Source organism: Euprymna scolopes, chromosome 23, assembly GCF_053919585.1.
Source record: "Euprymna scolopes isolate OS-2025 chromosome 23, ASM5391958v1, whole genome shotgun sequence".
Classification (NCBI taxonomy): domain Eukaryota; kingdom Metazoa; phylum Mollusca; class Cephalopoda; order Sepiida; family Sepiolidae; genus Euprymna; species Euprymna scolopes.
Window position 1 is genome coordinate 39,285,289 of NC_136504.1, and position 16,396 is coordinate 39,301,684.

At 38.2% G+C, this 16,396-nt stretch overlaps 1 protein-coding gene across 1 annotated transcript in view; it reads left to right on the plus strand.

The window, feature by feature from the left end:
* Window positions 1-16,396, plus strand: part of LOC145245846 (uncharacterized) — a 332,738-nt gene that overhangs the window by 123,282 nt on the left and 193,060 nt on the right. The window contains exons 7-8 of the mRNA XM_080107508.1: window positions 10,491-10,685; window positions 14,411-14,521. Of these exons, the coding sequence (XP_079963634.1) occupies window positions 10,491-10,685; window positions 14,411-14,521 (306 nt within the window). The remainder of the gene's footprint in view (window positions 1-10,490; window positions 10,686-14,410; window positions 14,522-16,396) is intronic.

Below are 16,396 nucleotides of genomic sequence, written 5' to 3' on the forward strand. Positions count from 1 at the left end.
TCAACTGTATCTTCAGTAATTACTGCTTTCCATAGTCGTCTCACAACGTTTTGATTAACTAAGCCTCTGGCTGGCTTTGGGTAGGATTGAAACCACTAGGTTGAATTTTCTTTAAAAACAACAACTATAAAAAAATGAAGATAATAGTCCAAAGAAATGAATAAAAAATATATAAATTACTCATCTCAATAGAATTCCAATGTTTAAATAATATATATACCATCCGGTATAGACCTGATAATGGAAGATCAGATAACAAAAAACTTATATTTATAAGATCAAAAAATCCAGACTTGATCGCCCTTTGGGGCCCGTGGCACAGTGGATAGAGATGTTGAATCTCTACAGACCAGGTGAGCATTGTCTGAAGATAGCGTTTTCAATCCTACCCAAAGCCGGCCAGTGGATTAGTTGGCCAAAACGTGGTAAGACGACAACAACTATGGAAGGCAGTAATTACTGAAGATACAGTTGAAGATTCAACATTTCTATCCTGTCGCGGTTAACAACCTGACGAAAGCCAGAGGAATAGTTGACCGAAACGTAACGAAACAACAACTATAAAGATGAGGATAATAGTACGCAAATAAATAAATAAAAAGTTTTTTGTTTGTTTAAAATTTCAAAAACTTTGGAACTTTAGATCACCTCCTCTCCTTACTTGAATAATGCAAATCATTCTACATGCAGCATTAATACATTCTTGATTAGTAGAAGTATTTCCGAACAAGAAAAGGTCTTTCAGCCAAAAAATCATATTTAAAAATTATACTAGAAGGCCCACCTGGTGTTACTCGGTAATAAACGAGTACCGCTGTATGGTCTTGCCTTCAGTCCATTTTTATTAAAAAATAAGAATAAAAATGGACTAAAAACAGGAGAACACAGGGCTACTCGATTACTTGGCAATGCTGAGCAGGTTTTCTAATATCATTGAATTCTATAATTTTCAGGTCATAAATAAGAGTCATAATTGATAAGGTCATAAATAAGAGTTTACATTCTATCAAAATTAATAAAGAGATGTTACATTTTTTTTTTAAATTAGCAATCAAACATTAAAAAAAAAAGAATGGTTAATATTTTTAAATCAAAATAAAATTTATTCACATTCAACCAATACACTATTTACATTATCAGTTGAAAAAAAAAAGAAAAAAAAAGAGTTATCTCCCTTGTCACAAATAAGTCATAAATACAGTAGAACCCTGGGATACAGCATGAATCTGTTCCAGGGTTGGGATTGTAATGTGAAATCGCTGTATGGCGGTGCCTAAGCAAAATTTTATACAGTACATATTAAAAATTAGTGACAAAATACAGTACAGTATATAATACACATGTATATAATCAAATAACATTATAAATAACACCATAAGGTGGGGCAAATACTGTAACCAGAGGCCGGAGAAACATTGTATTCCACATCATAACCTGAAAAAAACGTATCCCGAGGCCACCATATTCTGGGGTTCTACTGTATTTTGTTCTTACATTTGTAATTTACCATAGAATCTCAGTCAACTAGGTTTAATAATTTAAGTTGTTAGTCTGCAACACCCTTGCTACAAATAAAAAAAAAACAAAGAAAAATCTTTATTATGTATTGGAATTCCCCCCAAATTGGCAGCACTTCTTTACACAGGTCAGACACTGCTCTCATCTAAGATACATGGCCATATCCAACTAGCCATCTCTATGTGGCCAGACTCAGTTTGCCCTGACTACATGGCCAGACCCAGCTCGCCCTGACTACATGGTGGCCAGACTCAGCTCGCCCTCAACCCACAGCTAGATACCATCCTCTGTCCACAGCCAGACGTGACTAGCCCACCATACACAAAAATGATAAAATCAAAATGTCTGATTCTCAAATTGTAATTAAAAATTCTCCATAACATTACAACGGCAATTCTCAAAAAATGTCTGACTTAAGCGAATTTGAGTTTTTGTATGCCCTCCTCCCCATTTTATGAATTGCTTTTTAAAATCTTGCAAAAGTTTGAGATATTTAGAATTATCTCCCTTGTCCTCCAAAGAGAGATTGTTAAATTTTTTTGCCTTAAAATTTGATTTTCTTTTTCCCTTTTTTTTTTTTTTTAAATATAAGACTATATGATCAATTTACGTGATTTTTGGTGTACAATATTTTCTTTCCATCACAGTAACGTACACCATAAAATTTTTTCTCTATATTTGGCACCGTCGTTTTTATGGATTTGCATTGAACATGGATTTGCATAGAACATATTTTATGTTCTAAGTTAATTTTTTTTGTAAAAAGAATCTTGTTTACTTAATAGACAGTGTTGATATTTTATTTTGAAATATTTGATTGTGAACAAATTTATATTTTATTGGGAGGGGAGGCATCAAATAATTTTTTTTTTTTTTTTACTTGCTTAACTATGTACCCTGCAATGCACAAGAAAGTAGATCAATTCAAAACATTCTAGGCCCCAACCATTAATTATTGAATTATTTGCTGTTTATGATTGTCTGGCATGAACCTAAACCACACAAAGTTAATGCCAAACTATTTATTAGAAATATAATAGAGTATTGGTTCCATGAAGAGTGATATGTAAGAAAAAAATGTAAGGAAAAATTCAAGATGGCGCCCGACTCTCTCTTTAACACGGTAAGATATCCTCAACACGGCTCAAGAAGCAACAGCCACACGATTCCCCAGCCAACTCAATCGCCACTCCCCCACGTCTTTCCCCTCACCCGCTTTTATCGTCGTTCTAGGCCGGCTAAATTTGCATATTCCGAGAATTCGTGTGACTTTGCGAGACATCATACTTTACAAAAGACGGCGGTCGCCATCTTGGTCCTTCTTTTCTATTTTTGGTCGGTAACGCTGAGCTGGTCTCGAGGTAAGTCTTTTTCCCCTCATCCGTCTCTCCCACGTACCCACACAACACGCAAACACGCGGGCGCTTATCTCCTGGATGCACGTTACACTCCCCCCTGATCTGATGATCACATAGAGAGCACTGGGGGGGGTGGCCTTTTAGTGCGTGTGCTTCTGCGAAGAGGTACATTCACTGTTTCAGATTCGGGCTCTGGATCTGGTTCCGCCTCATCAGATGAAGTATCGCTATCAGTCTCTGGAAGGGGCTCACTGAATCCGTGCATCGGCAGCTCATCGCTAGACGCTTCACTGCTTTCTTCTGTAGTTGTATGACGCACCTCGGTAGCTGGGCGAAGATCTCGCACATGTCGTGGGGTTCCATCGACCAAAACAGACTGCTGGCTAATCACTCCAGATATGTGTCCTCGCTTAAACTTGTCGGTGCACCGATTTCCTGGAGGCCGCAGCCACACTGGATCTCCCACTTCATATCTGTTATATGTTCCCTTGTCGGTTGGCTGCGTAGTGTTGATTCCCTTCACTCCGACTCGGTACGTGTAAATAGCATTCGCAGGTGCGGTTGAAGGGGACGTCCCGTCCTTTGGCGTAATGTTGTACCAATATGTTGCTTCCGCAATAGTACATCGCTTCCTGGCAGCAATTCTCTTGATGCTGCGATGGCTTCTTTCAGCAATGCCATTTCCTGATGGCACATGCGCACATCGCAACCGTAGACGGACGCCCCACTCATCTAACAACTGCCGGACTTGCTGGCTACAAAACGCTGCATCATTGTCAGTCAGGAGCTCTTCCGGCGCACCTCGCTCAAAAAAAATGGATGATAGGTGGCGAACAACATTTGCTGAATCCTGTCTGGTCATCTGCCGCCACACCGCAAATCTCGTAGGCCCGCAATCAATGAGAGTTAGAAAGGGCTTGCCACTGTAATGGGTAATATCCATGGCCAGCCGCTGCCACACACTCTCAACTTCCAAGCGACCCTTCTGCCATCGCCCTGGTGCAGGATCAATAGACTGGCAAGCCTCACAATTTCTGACGATCTGTCTGACATCCATCTTGGTCACTGCTGGGTATGCACGCCTCACAAAATAAAGGGTCCTCTTGATACCCGGATGTCCGCTCTGTGCATGAATTTTTTGTATTTGACATGGGTCGATTGCAACTGCACAAGATCGAGCAGTAATCTCCATTCCCATCTTCGCGGCTTCATACCATTTGTGAGGTACACGGGTCAGTTGGTCAGCACGATTACAATGTGATGGCACCAGAGTGATGCTCAGTGATAGCCCATACTCAGATACCAGGTTTTTTAGCGTGTCTAGCCTTCTCCGTATTAACATTTCGCTTGCTGCCTTGGTACGGATTCGTGTCCGTCCTGAAAGTGTGTCAGACACCCAGTGGTAGACACAGAGAGAATCTGTGTACAAGGTCAACTTCTTAGACTGCCACTGCAGGGCCAGATTTACCCCCTTTACAACAGCGTCCAGCTCTGCCAGGTTGATATGCTGAGAATCTGTTACGGGCCGCAGCCAACACGCATCCTCGAACACGTTTCCTCCTTGCTCCAACGATACTCCCAACGCCAAAGAACTGGCATCAACCCACACACCTACGTTGTCTCCGTTAACACACCACCGCCCACAGGCAGGGTCCTTCTTGTTCACTCTCTCCAGTGTCTCTTTAATCATCAGAGTTAGTAGGACATCATCGGATATGTCATCCCAACCCATGGTTGTTAAATTTGCTCTGCGTTTAATCACACCAACAGCTGCGCGGAGCCAGCCACAGACCGGTAAGTGACCAACAAGTTTTCCACACCAAGAAAAAATGGTCCGCCTTGTAACGAGGTTGGGGATGCTTGGAATTTCACTGCCACGCCTCCATTGTAGGGTGCCATCCTCTTCATAAACATCCAATCCCAATACACGTGCTCCTTCCCTTAAACGTTCGGGATTCTTGCATTCCAGACCAAACTGAGCCAACTTTTCTTTGACACACAACGCAGACTGTACATCTTCATTGACGTATACGTCATCAATGTAAGCTGACGTTGAGTCCCTCATGGGCTTTTCTTGGGACAATACTGTGTTGACAATAGTCTTCATGATCTGTGGTGCCACATTTAGGCCGAAGCCAAGGCGTGTAAGGCAGTACCTCTGCCCCTGGAACCAAACTGTCTGGAACGGCCACAACGTCTCAACTCGCACCTGTAAATAGGCTTTTCGTAAATCCAATATTGAGACATTAGTGCCTTTCTGACGCCATTCCCTCAACTTACTGGCGCATACGTCAGCATCGGCAGTGTAGGCTTCAATATGCTTGTTAAGCTCCCTATAGTCCAACACGGGCCCTACTTTCGACTTGTTATGCTGGACTACTGCCATCAAGGGTATTAGACCCTTCGGAGGCCCAAGCTTGTCCTCAGGGTAGGGGATTAACCAGCCATCTTGGATCCACGCCTTTAGTTCCCTTTTGTATTCTGCTCGGGCCTCACTGGGTATAGGGTACTCTGCAACCCCATTCTTGAGTTTAGTCGGTGCCATTCCCTCGGTCCACTTCCAAGATGCAATCCAGGCCCTCTTGCGCGAGTCGTAGTCCACTGTAAAATCCGGCCGATCGATATGGAGCGCTGCACACACTGGGGCCTCTAAGAATCGCACCTTTCCATCCCGATGAATTGCGACTCCCCCCAGCGCCTTGATGGCATCGTATCTGAGCAACAGGTCAAACCCCAGGAGATTTCCTTGGGTCACGAGCACATTGATCTTAGTGGCTGCACCGGTGTCCGTGTAGATCTTGACAGTTCCAGCTCCACAGCATGTCTGGGTCTCGCCTCCTATCGTGGTGACTTTGATCTTCCTCTTAGTCCAACTTGGACACAGCCTGGTGCTCACTATAGTATGCGAACAGCCTGAGTCGAGAAGTGCTGAGCAGGGTATCCTGTTTACGTAGACGGTTATTACTGGTTGCGCCTTGTTCAAATTTTGCTCGGGGAGCAGGGCGGCGCTGACATCCTCTCCCCTGATACGTTTCCCGCACAGTTTTGGGCTAGATGCCCCAAACCGCCACACTTAAAACAGCGCACACGCCCCCTGTTGGTGCAATTCCTTGCAAAATGTCCGCGTCGGCTGCAGCGAAAACATTTCCCATTGCTTGCAGGGTTCTGATTCGGAATCTCCCGAGCGCCAATCTGGCCTGTCTGTGTCGCCATCACAACTGGTTCCCCCAGGTCCTCCTCATCTTTGATGATGGCTCGAGCACGTTCCATCAAGTGTTCCATGGTCGTTGTTGAAACGCTGGTTGAGGCTCTCAGTAGCTGCTTCACCCGAGTGGGAAGGCCCGCCACAAACGCGTACGCGAGCGTCCGCTCCGACACCCCTCCACCGAACAGAACTGCGAGTTTCTTTAACTCAGCGAAGAAAACGTCCACGCTTTCCTCCGGTAGAAGTTTTCGGGAAGCAAATTTTTCATAGGCCGTACAAGGATCCATGGCAAATTCCTTGTACAGCGCAGCTTTAATTGCGGTGACATCTCCCTTTTCGGCAGCACTGAGTTGCTGATATACACTCAAGGCACCCCCAGCCAATCTCAGGGGAATTACAGTGTGTACCCTTTTCACCTCACAAAGGTCGCACGTCAGCTCGACCCTTTCAACCCAGTCGACGATGGACGTGGACCCGTCAAACTCGGGTATGAGCTTTAAGTCAAATTTCGACTCGGTCATAGTCCTAGAGGCCAAATGGCCGAAATAGCTTGTAAGAAAAAAATGTAAGGAAAAATTCAAGATGGCGCCCGACTCTCTCTTTAACACGGTAAGATATCCTCAACACGGCTCAAGAAGCAACAGCCACACGATTCCCCAGCCAACTCAATCGTCACTCCCCCACGTCTTTCCCCTCACCCGCTTTTATCGTCGTTCTAGGCCGGCTAAATTTGCATATTCCGAGAATTCGTGTGACTTTGCGAGACATCATACTTTACAAAAGACGGCGGTCGCCATCTTGGTCCTTCTTTTCTATTTTTGGTCGGTAACGCTGAGCTGGTCTCGAGGTAAGTCTTTTTCCCCTCATCCGTCTCTCCCACGTACCCACACAACACGCAAACACGCGGGCGCTTATCTACTGGATGCACGTTACATGATATTAAGAGATGTTGGATTTAAAAAAAATAGCAATTGAACATTGAAAAAAGAAATAACACCTTATTAGCAAAATAACATATATTCACATCCAACAATGAATTATTTATATCATCAGTTAAAACAAAGAATTATCTCCCATGTCATGAGTGTGATAAATATTTCGTTTAGGCATTTCAAAGAATTTGTTTCTTTCTATCAGAGGAAAGAAACGCATTCTTGGAAACTCTGCAGATTAAGGAAATCATAATATTTCTTTTCTGAGTATTTTGTCAAACAATACATTTTTTGTATATCATAATTTACAGTTTTAAATTGTGCTTTTTTATAACAAGCTCTATTTCCTATTTTGGTTGTATTGAGCTTTTTTGTTTGATTGGGATAACTATATAAATATTAATATTTGCTTTAAGTTTACAGAAGCTTTTGACTTGTAGACTTAATTTTGACTTCTTGATTATTTATATATATATATATATATATTGCAGGATGAAGAGTTACGAATTGTATGAGGAAGGAATTGTTGCATAAAAATATCCATCCTCCAAGCCTCGCTGGGTAGGAAGAAAAATGGGTTACCATAATTTAGTTAGAAGGGCGAATTTCTTCATTTTATAAATTAAATTTTAAATGACAGTATGAAAAGGATATTCTTTAAATCAATTCTATTCATACAGTTTAATAAACACAACAGGCATAGACTAGAAAAAGTTATGTAACAAGAATACAGAACCAATTGGTAGATGTGCATGTACGAGGGTTGTTCCCGAAGTAATGCCTCCTATTTTATTCCACCAGAATGGATCAGAGGGAATTGCAAATTGCATTGCTATGATAACTGAACTTATACATTAATGACCTAAAAGTTTCATATCTCTGTTGGAGATATTGATAAGAAAGCAACACTTGTCATAGACGTGAATCAGAAGCAGAGATGCATTATTGAATTCCTGATAAAAGTACATTGAGAATGGTGGTGATTTTTAAAAAAAAATAAATTCCAGAACATAAAAAGTTGCTCGTTTTAATGGTACCACTTCCCTCTTTGTAGATCTCCAACTTTTTGAGTTAAAAGAAAAATAGAAGGCTTTACTTTTGGAATGACCCCTGTATGACAAAATGAGTGAAGTCTTTCATCTCACCTAACCAAAATCAGAGCTTAGGGGTGCGAAACACAGGAATATCTCGCCTCGTTATCTTGACAAAACATTTACTGTTCAAGAAGAATGGAATTATTGAAAAAGTTTGGCAAAAATGTCTCCCATACAACGTTCTAACATGACAGTGAATTATATAACTGCTACATATTATGAAATTAAAAAGATAAGTTATTTTTAATTGACCTTTTTAAGTAATATTAAGCTCTGTCTGAGAAGGTAATGAGCACTGTATACAAATGGAAATCTAGTTTAAACCAACCTAAAAAGCCAATTTTTGCCACTAAAATTTATATATACCTGCTTCATTTTGTGTCTTTCCGTTACCTCTGCATTGCACTGCCTTCTACATATTACATTTAACTATATATATATATATATATATATATATAAAATGTGTGTGTGTGAGAGAGAGAACAGTTTACTTTTATATAGCTATAATATTTTTTAAATAAATATTAACAAGTAAAAATTTTCTGGATTATGTATCAAGGGAGACAACTCTCAAATGAGTTACTTCTCTTCCTGTTTGCAAATAACTAAGCAAGATTTTTAGTATTAATAATAATAATAATGATAATAATAGAGTTTTGGCTTTTAAGTTGCTGCCAGTGTCTTGAACTCTGGAGTGGGCAGCACCAGACAATATCTCATACCTTCTCTCCATGCAGTCCAATCTATAGGGTTGCAACTAATCACGTCGCAAATTGTAAAGTCAATTTGTATGCACTCAAGCCAAGTTTCCTTTGGACTGCCATGCACCCTCGTACCTAGGGTATCCATTCACGTTATTTATGACCATGAAGGAAGTGGAATACTACATGATCAAACTGAGATGCAAAGCACGCAAGGTATTCCAATATTCTATGGATACCAAACTTCTGATAAAATATGGCTGAAGGGATTCTCTCCTCTTGTTTGCTCCTGCACATCCATTTGATCATAGCATGGTCATTATGTTGAAATCATTGCAAGTCGGAAGCATTTAGCAGCTCTGTCTCATTACTATACAAGATGACGGAGCAAATACAAGCTGAAAACACCTTGCTTTGTGACCTGAAAGAAATGTGCCTACATGTAAGGATTGACAGTGGAGACTACATAGATTTAAAACACCCCCTCCCCCTCGCCAATCTTTCACAATAAACACCTGTCTAGCTGAAAACACTGCCAAAAATTTTCCCCATTCTTTAGCTGTGCCAAAACCAAAATGTAGATTCCATGATCAAAGCTTCTTTCTTAGAACTGCGCGCCTGTGTAACTCTCTTCAGTTTGCTTGTTTCCTACCTGACTACAACCTGGATGTCTTCAAGTTCAACATAAGCAAATTCCTGATAAACCGTCCCCTCCAATGCTAATGATTACTATGATATTATCCCATTGATTACTGTACATGCAATAACCCTTATCCCTGAGTGGCTTCTGGGCCTTGATGAGTGGTGACTACCTTGTAGAAAAAAAAAAAAAAAAAAACCCTCAAAATAAGCAATGAAAAAAAGGACAATTCTTTCAGTAATACCGGTTTTTTTTTTTAACTTCTAATCGAATTGAATCATAAACAGAACAATATGCACTTGTAAAACTTTTTCGATTACAGATTTGTATAAAAGGAAAATAAAAATGGGACTTTATTCACAGTTTTATATTCAAAAAGTTTTTTTTTTGTTGTTTAAAATGTGTGTATAACAAAATATGCTTGTAGATAAACTATGTATTTTTTTAATTGTTAGCAAACAGAGAATATGCAAAATTTTTATTTTTAAAATTAAAACTATTTTTTCAAATATATGTAAACTTTACATAAGTTTACATATATTTTTCTGTAAATAAAATATGAACAAACGAAAAAAAAAAAAAAAAAATTACATATTTTTTTAATAGAAAAGCTTACCTCCCTTTTTTTTCACTCCCTCATGCCTCCCAGCAAGACATATTGCCACTGAAACGTAGGGGGCTATTTTGATAGGGGCCAGATTTATAGAGGAGTGTAATCCTGGTGAGGAGTAGAGCAGTAAGATGTTTGTTCACATTTCATATAAATTTCTGCATATTAGTACAATTGAGAGAGCAAAAAGGAAATTCCAATAGTGAACGGTCTGAGGGAAGAAGCTATTATAGTTTAAAAAAAAAACAAAAAAACAAGCTTCCGGTATCTAGGAACCTTAACAGTGAAAGGGGTGGAATTTTGCTGCTAGTCACATTCTGTTGAAGTACTTGTAGAACAAGCATAGAGATTAACATGCTGCAAGTTTAACGTTTTGCACAACAAACACATAGATTTAAATCTTTTCTTTTTGTTTAATTTTCTGTTGTGCAGGCCTTAAAAGATGCCCTTTGCCAAAAGCTATCTCTTGAAACGAAACACACTGAAGAAATAGCAAAGCTGAAGGCTATGATGGAGGAAAAGGAACAGAAATGGCGAGAGGAAATGGAGAAACTAGCGGCGAACCACAAAGAGGAAATGGATGCTTTACAACTGGACACCGTCCATCAGCTTCATCTACAGAAACAGGTTTGACTTTATTTGAATTTTTTTGCAGTAAAAGTACATTATCAATGATGGCTCCATTCAGCCTCAAAAAACAATGGATACCTTAGAGTAGATGCGTGTCTAATTGTGAGGAAAGGGTCGCGCAATCCCAAACCACATTTCTCCTGATTCAACGCTGCTTGAAAATATATGGAAAAGAAATCAAAAATCATTAAAATTTACAAGGAAATTTATTGTCTGACAGAATACTCCAAAAACAATTTTCAAGAAATCCTTATTCCATGGAGTTTAAAAGAATGCTTTTCTTCTCTTCAGATTTCTTTTCCTTATGACAAGCTTTTCTCCCTATTGTGTTTGTATTGGACTTTTTTATTTGGTTTGGATTACTATATAAATATTAATATTTATATTAGTTTTGAGTTTACACTTGCTTTTATTGGGTAAACTTTTCATTCCGATTGCTTTGATTGATATATATAATATATAATATATATATAGACGATTAACCTATCATTTAGCAGACAAAAGCGCCATAAAACACCTAACATTCCATGAAAAAAAACCTACAATCGTCCAACATTAGAAATATCTTAACTAACAATACTAAAATTCGATACCTTAACAATTGCACACGCTGACTAAAATTACTAGAAGCCATACTCATCAAAAAACTACAGCCCCTTATTAACCGAATCTCATTTAATACCGGGACAAATATACTAACTGTATTTAATAACTAACAAGAAACTAAATAAATGAAATATAAAATAAAAATAAAAATTTAAAAAAATAATAATTTGCCCCTTCCCATCCTGCACTCACCTTTATAACCAATAAATAGAAAAAAATCTATAAATATATCAAGTATTAAAGAAAAAAGAAAACGAGAACAACAACTATTGCTCCTGAAGAGGATCGGATGTTCCGATAAAAAGCGCTTCTGAATTATATGAATGAGCAACAATATTTGGGCGCCATTATATACAACATGCCAGCTGAAATAAAAAAGACCGCTCCGCGAATTGAAAAGATATCCACAAAAATCGAAAAAAAGAATAACTATGTCGTGTTCAATCAGACGTGCTTGAATATATATATATTTAGTTGACAATAGCGCAATAAAAGAACACCTAACATCTTATGATAAAAAACCTACAATCGTCCAACATTAGAAATATCTTAACTAACAATACTAAAATTCGATACCTTAACAATTGCACACGCTGACTAAAATTACTAGAAGTCATACTCATCAAAAAACTACAGCCCCTTATTAACCGGATCTCATTTAATATTAGGACACCAGACAAATATACTAACTGTATTAGACAACTAACAATAAATAAATAAATAAAATATATAAGAAAATAAATAATTCGCCCCTACTCATCTTGCACCCACCTTTATAACCAATATAAAAAATAGAACTAACTATAAATACACCAAGCCTCAATAAACAACCCCTTTTAACAGCGATCAAATGTACTGATTGAAAGCGCTTAAGAATATGGCCAAACAACTACTGGGCGCCATACTATACAACATGCCAGCTGAAACAAAAAAGACCGCTTGGCAAAGTGAAAAGTTATCCTACAAAATTGGAAAAAAGAAGAACTCCATTGTGTTCAATCAGATGTACTTGAATAATGATTTGTGCCAAAATATACAAATATAATGATACATATACAATATAATGATACATATACAATATAATGATTGGTGCCAAAATATAAACCTCAAAGAAAACAACAACAATCGCTCCTGATGATAATTGGATGCGCTTGAGAAGAATATGGCCAAACAACAACTTTTGGGCGCCATTTTATATAAGATGCCTGCCGAAATTAAAAAGACTGCTCGGCAAATAGAAAAGATATCCAGGAAGATTGGAAAAAAAAAGAATAACTCTGTCGTATTCAATCAGACGAGCTTCAATATATATATATATATATATATGTATATATATAGAGAGATATTAAATGAAATTCTGAAATGCTGTTGGATTACAGATTGTATAATACTGTAAAGTAAAGTCCAAATAAATATTAGTATCAATATTTATAAGACAATCCCAACTAGATGAAGAAAGCTCGATCTACGAGATAGAGCAATAATATAAATGTAAATTCTGAATTAAATCATGTGGATTCATAACAAATTTTAATGTTTTATAAGAAGTACAAAAATTTTTTTCATTAATCCATGGATTTTCAATGAGTGGCTATCTCATCAGAGAAAATGTTATTAACAAAATAAACGTAGGTAATTATAAATTTTGCTTATTAGCACATAAATTTAAAATGATAGTATAAAAAGGATATTCTATGGCTGAATGAATGATAATTTTACAACTGTTCCTGTATTCGCATTCATTCCACCATGGAATATCCTTTTCATACTATCATTTAAAATTTAATTTTCAATGTTTTAGGGAGGCTTCATGTTTTGACAAACTCCTGGGTCTGACCTTTACTCCTGATCTGAAATGGAACATATACATCAGATCTGTTGCCAGGTTTGCTGGAAAAATCATGGGATCATTCTACTGCTCCAGTAAATATCTCATTACTGATGCAATTCTTTACCTGTATAAGAGCCAAGTATGTCCTAGAATGGAGTACTGTTACCATATCTGGGCAGGAGCTGCTAAAAGCACCTTATCATGCCTTGGCAGTTTAAAATAGACTTTGTAGCCTAGTAGAGGATGCCCTTTTCTCTTCTCTGCACTGAAGAGACATTGAGAACCTGTCTCTGCTCTTATCATTATTTTCATAGCAAGTGCTTGTCTGAGCTCCAATCTATGGTCTCCCCGCCCCATGTCAAACTTTCATGAAAAACTCTTGTCTATCTGAAACCACTATCAATAATTACCCCCATTCTTTATCTGTACCTAAACCTAAACATAAATTCCATGAACAAAGCTTCTTTCTTAGAACTGCACGCCTGTGGAACTCTTATCCGTTTCCCTGCTTTCCAGTTGACTACAATATGGTCGTCTTCAAGTCCAACGTGATCAAGTTCTTGATAAGCCATCCCCTTAAGTAATCCAATGTACGAAATTTCCACTATTAACGATTACTATGACATTGTAGATGAATTGAAAGGTCGCTTTGTTCTCAAACAAAGATTAATTAAAACGGGTTTGCCGAAATATGATACAAGCAAATATACATCTATTTACATGATCAATACCATAGTTAGAAACAGTTCCATACTGTACAAGGAGTAAAAGGAGTAAAAAGAGTACTTGCATGTGCAAAGCGTGCGAGAGTCTTTGCAACAAATACGAAAACATTTTCATGTGTCTGCATTGTTCGGTGTCCAGGGAAGAAGAGACAAAGAGGAGAAAAAGCGCTAACAACACAAAGTGATAATACCCCTTGTGACAAAAATTATGTTGCCAGAATTAAGGGGCGATAATTTGTTTTCCTTATTGCCACATCCACAGGTTTTGTGTCCGTGTGTTTTCTGTGTGTGAAATGTAATTCTCACAGCATTGTCCCATTGACTACCACACAATCATTAATCCTTATCCTCGAGTGGCCTCCAGGCCTTGATAAGTGGTGACTCCTTTGTAGTAAAAAAAAAAAAAAATGTAATGTCTTTGGTTCTAATTGCATTGTTCTGTGCAGCTGTCAGTATAGATTCTGTTTCTCTGATCGTGGGTTTCTTTGTTTTTATTATTATTGCTGCATTTTTCTAGTCTACAAGAATCTTGAATGCATGATTTTCGTTCTTGATTTTAGGAGATGGAGAAGGAAGTGCATCATTTGAAGCAAGGCAACAAAGTGATCGCTGAAGAGTACGAGAAAGTTGGTCAGGAGCTGAAGGACAAGTTAACGGAAGCAGAAAAAGAGGTAAGAGATTCTTTTGACCGTTCAATTTGACCATTCAATTTGAGGCATGAAATTCACAGGAAAAGGTCAGTTGTTTATAGTTTGTTGTATGACAAACTAAGTTTAAAAAAAAAAAAAAGATTCAAACCAAGGATAACAATTGCATGCGTTCCTTTCACCCCTAGCACGCTACTAACTTCCGAAGCAACTAACTTTGCAATAACAACAATACATGTCGGGTCTGAGCAAAAATCTAGGCACCATTTCTCTGTTGCATCAAACTAAATCAACACCAGAACGCACTACACTACAATTACTGTCTGCTGAATATATTCACAATTGGCTTAAATTTGGATGCACAAATAAAAAAAAAAAAAGTTAGTTCTAAAAATATATATGCAAGCCATTGATTTTAGCCTGACTAAAAACAATTTAAAAAACCCCAAAAAACTATGAATTATCAAAAGAATTTATCCATTTATTATTTATATGTGACTAATACATAAGATACAACATCTGGAGAGAATTCAAAAACTGGTTACTCGAATGGTCTTATGGAATCTGCCTTATGAAAGCCGACTCAAGAAACTTAACCTTTTTTCTCTTGAGCGCCGATGATTATTCAGTGATTTCATTTTAACCTACAATCTCTTTAATGGTCAGAATCTATTATTTTCTCCTGCGCCAGAAAGAGGTCCATATGGGCACTACGAAACACTATTTCACCACCAATTTCGATTGAATCGGAAGAGGGACGTTTCCTCAATCAGGATCTCTGGATCTAGGAATAGATTTCCAACAGAGATACTAAATGTGCCAACAACGCAGCAATTCAAAGCAAGATTGGACAGGTTCTGCTGAGCTACTGTATCCTATTCTGTGTAAATGTTTACCACTTTTTTGCTACTTGGAAATTGGAGTATGACTATTTTATTTTATTTTCTTTTGGCAAATAAATTGAATTGAATAGGCTGTATTTGTAGGCGAGGCTTATATGAAGATCGTCTGTGATAGGACAAGCAAGTGGAGTAGTTGATCAATAGTGGTAAAATAGTTCAGAATCCTGGAAAGAAACGGTTTATTTCGTTTGTATGACAAGAGAAACCAGATCTTTCCAAGCAAAAGAACTCCATGATATACAATGAGAACTAAGAAAGGTGATGAGAAAATGCAGCAGACCTCCCTTGAGGCTTGCAGGCTTAGAACTAACTTAGATGATGTTGAGTCATTTCTCCTTGTAAACACCCCGGATATCTTAGCATTAAGTGAAACTAACCTTCACTCCTCCATTCCCTCTAATCACTTTAACATGCCTGGTTATCTCCCACTCTACGGTAAGGACTCTGACAGACATATGCATGAGCTCAGAGTCTATATTCGTAACACCCTCCCCCTGACTAGAGAAATAAAACTAGAATCAGAGGACCAGGCCTTTATGTGCTTCAGACTAAATATGAAACACAATATTAGCTACTTGTATTTTCTCTACCGCTCTCCCTCAAACCAAGACTGTACCCTAATAAACAAAGTCTCAGACAGCATAGATATATCACTCTCCCTCGATACTAGCGCACAAATACATGTATTTGGTGACTTCAATGTCCACCACAGTAACTGGCTAGGATTCTCTAATCACACAGACGTAGTTGGTAGCACAACACATAGCTTCTCTATATCCCATTCCCTGGTTACATTTCCGACACGTTTCCCAGACCAGCAAGATCAATATGCCTCACTTCTAGATCTCTTTCTGACAACGGTTCCCGATGACTGTACAACAAATGCCAACAGCCCACTCGGGAATGCTGATCACACTGTGATAATGGTAGAAATCAGCCTAAATTCTCGCCCTAAAACTGAAGACCCACTACTCAAAACAACGAGGTATTACAAAAA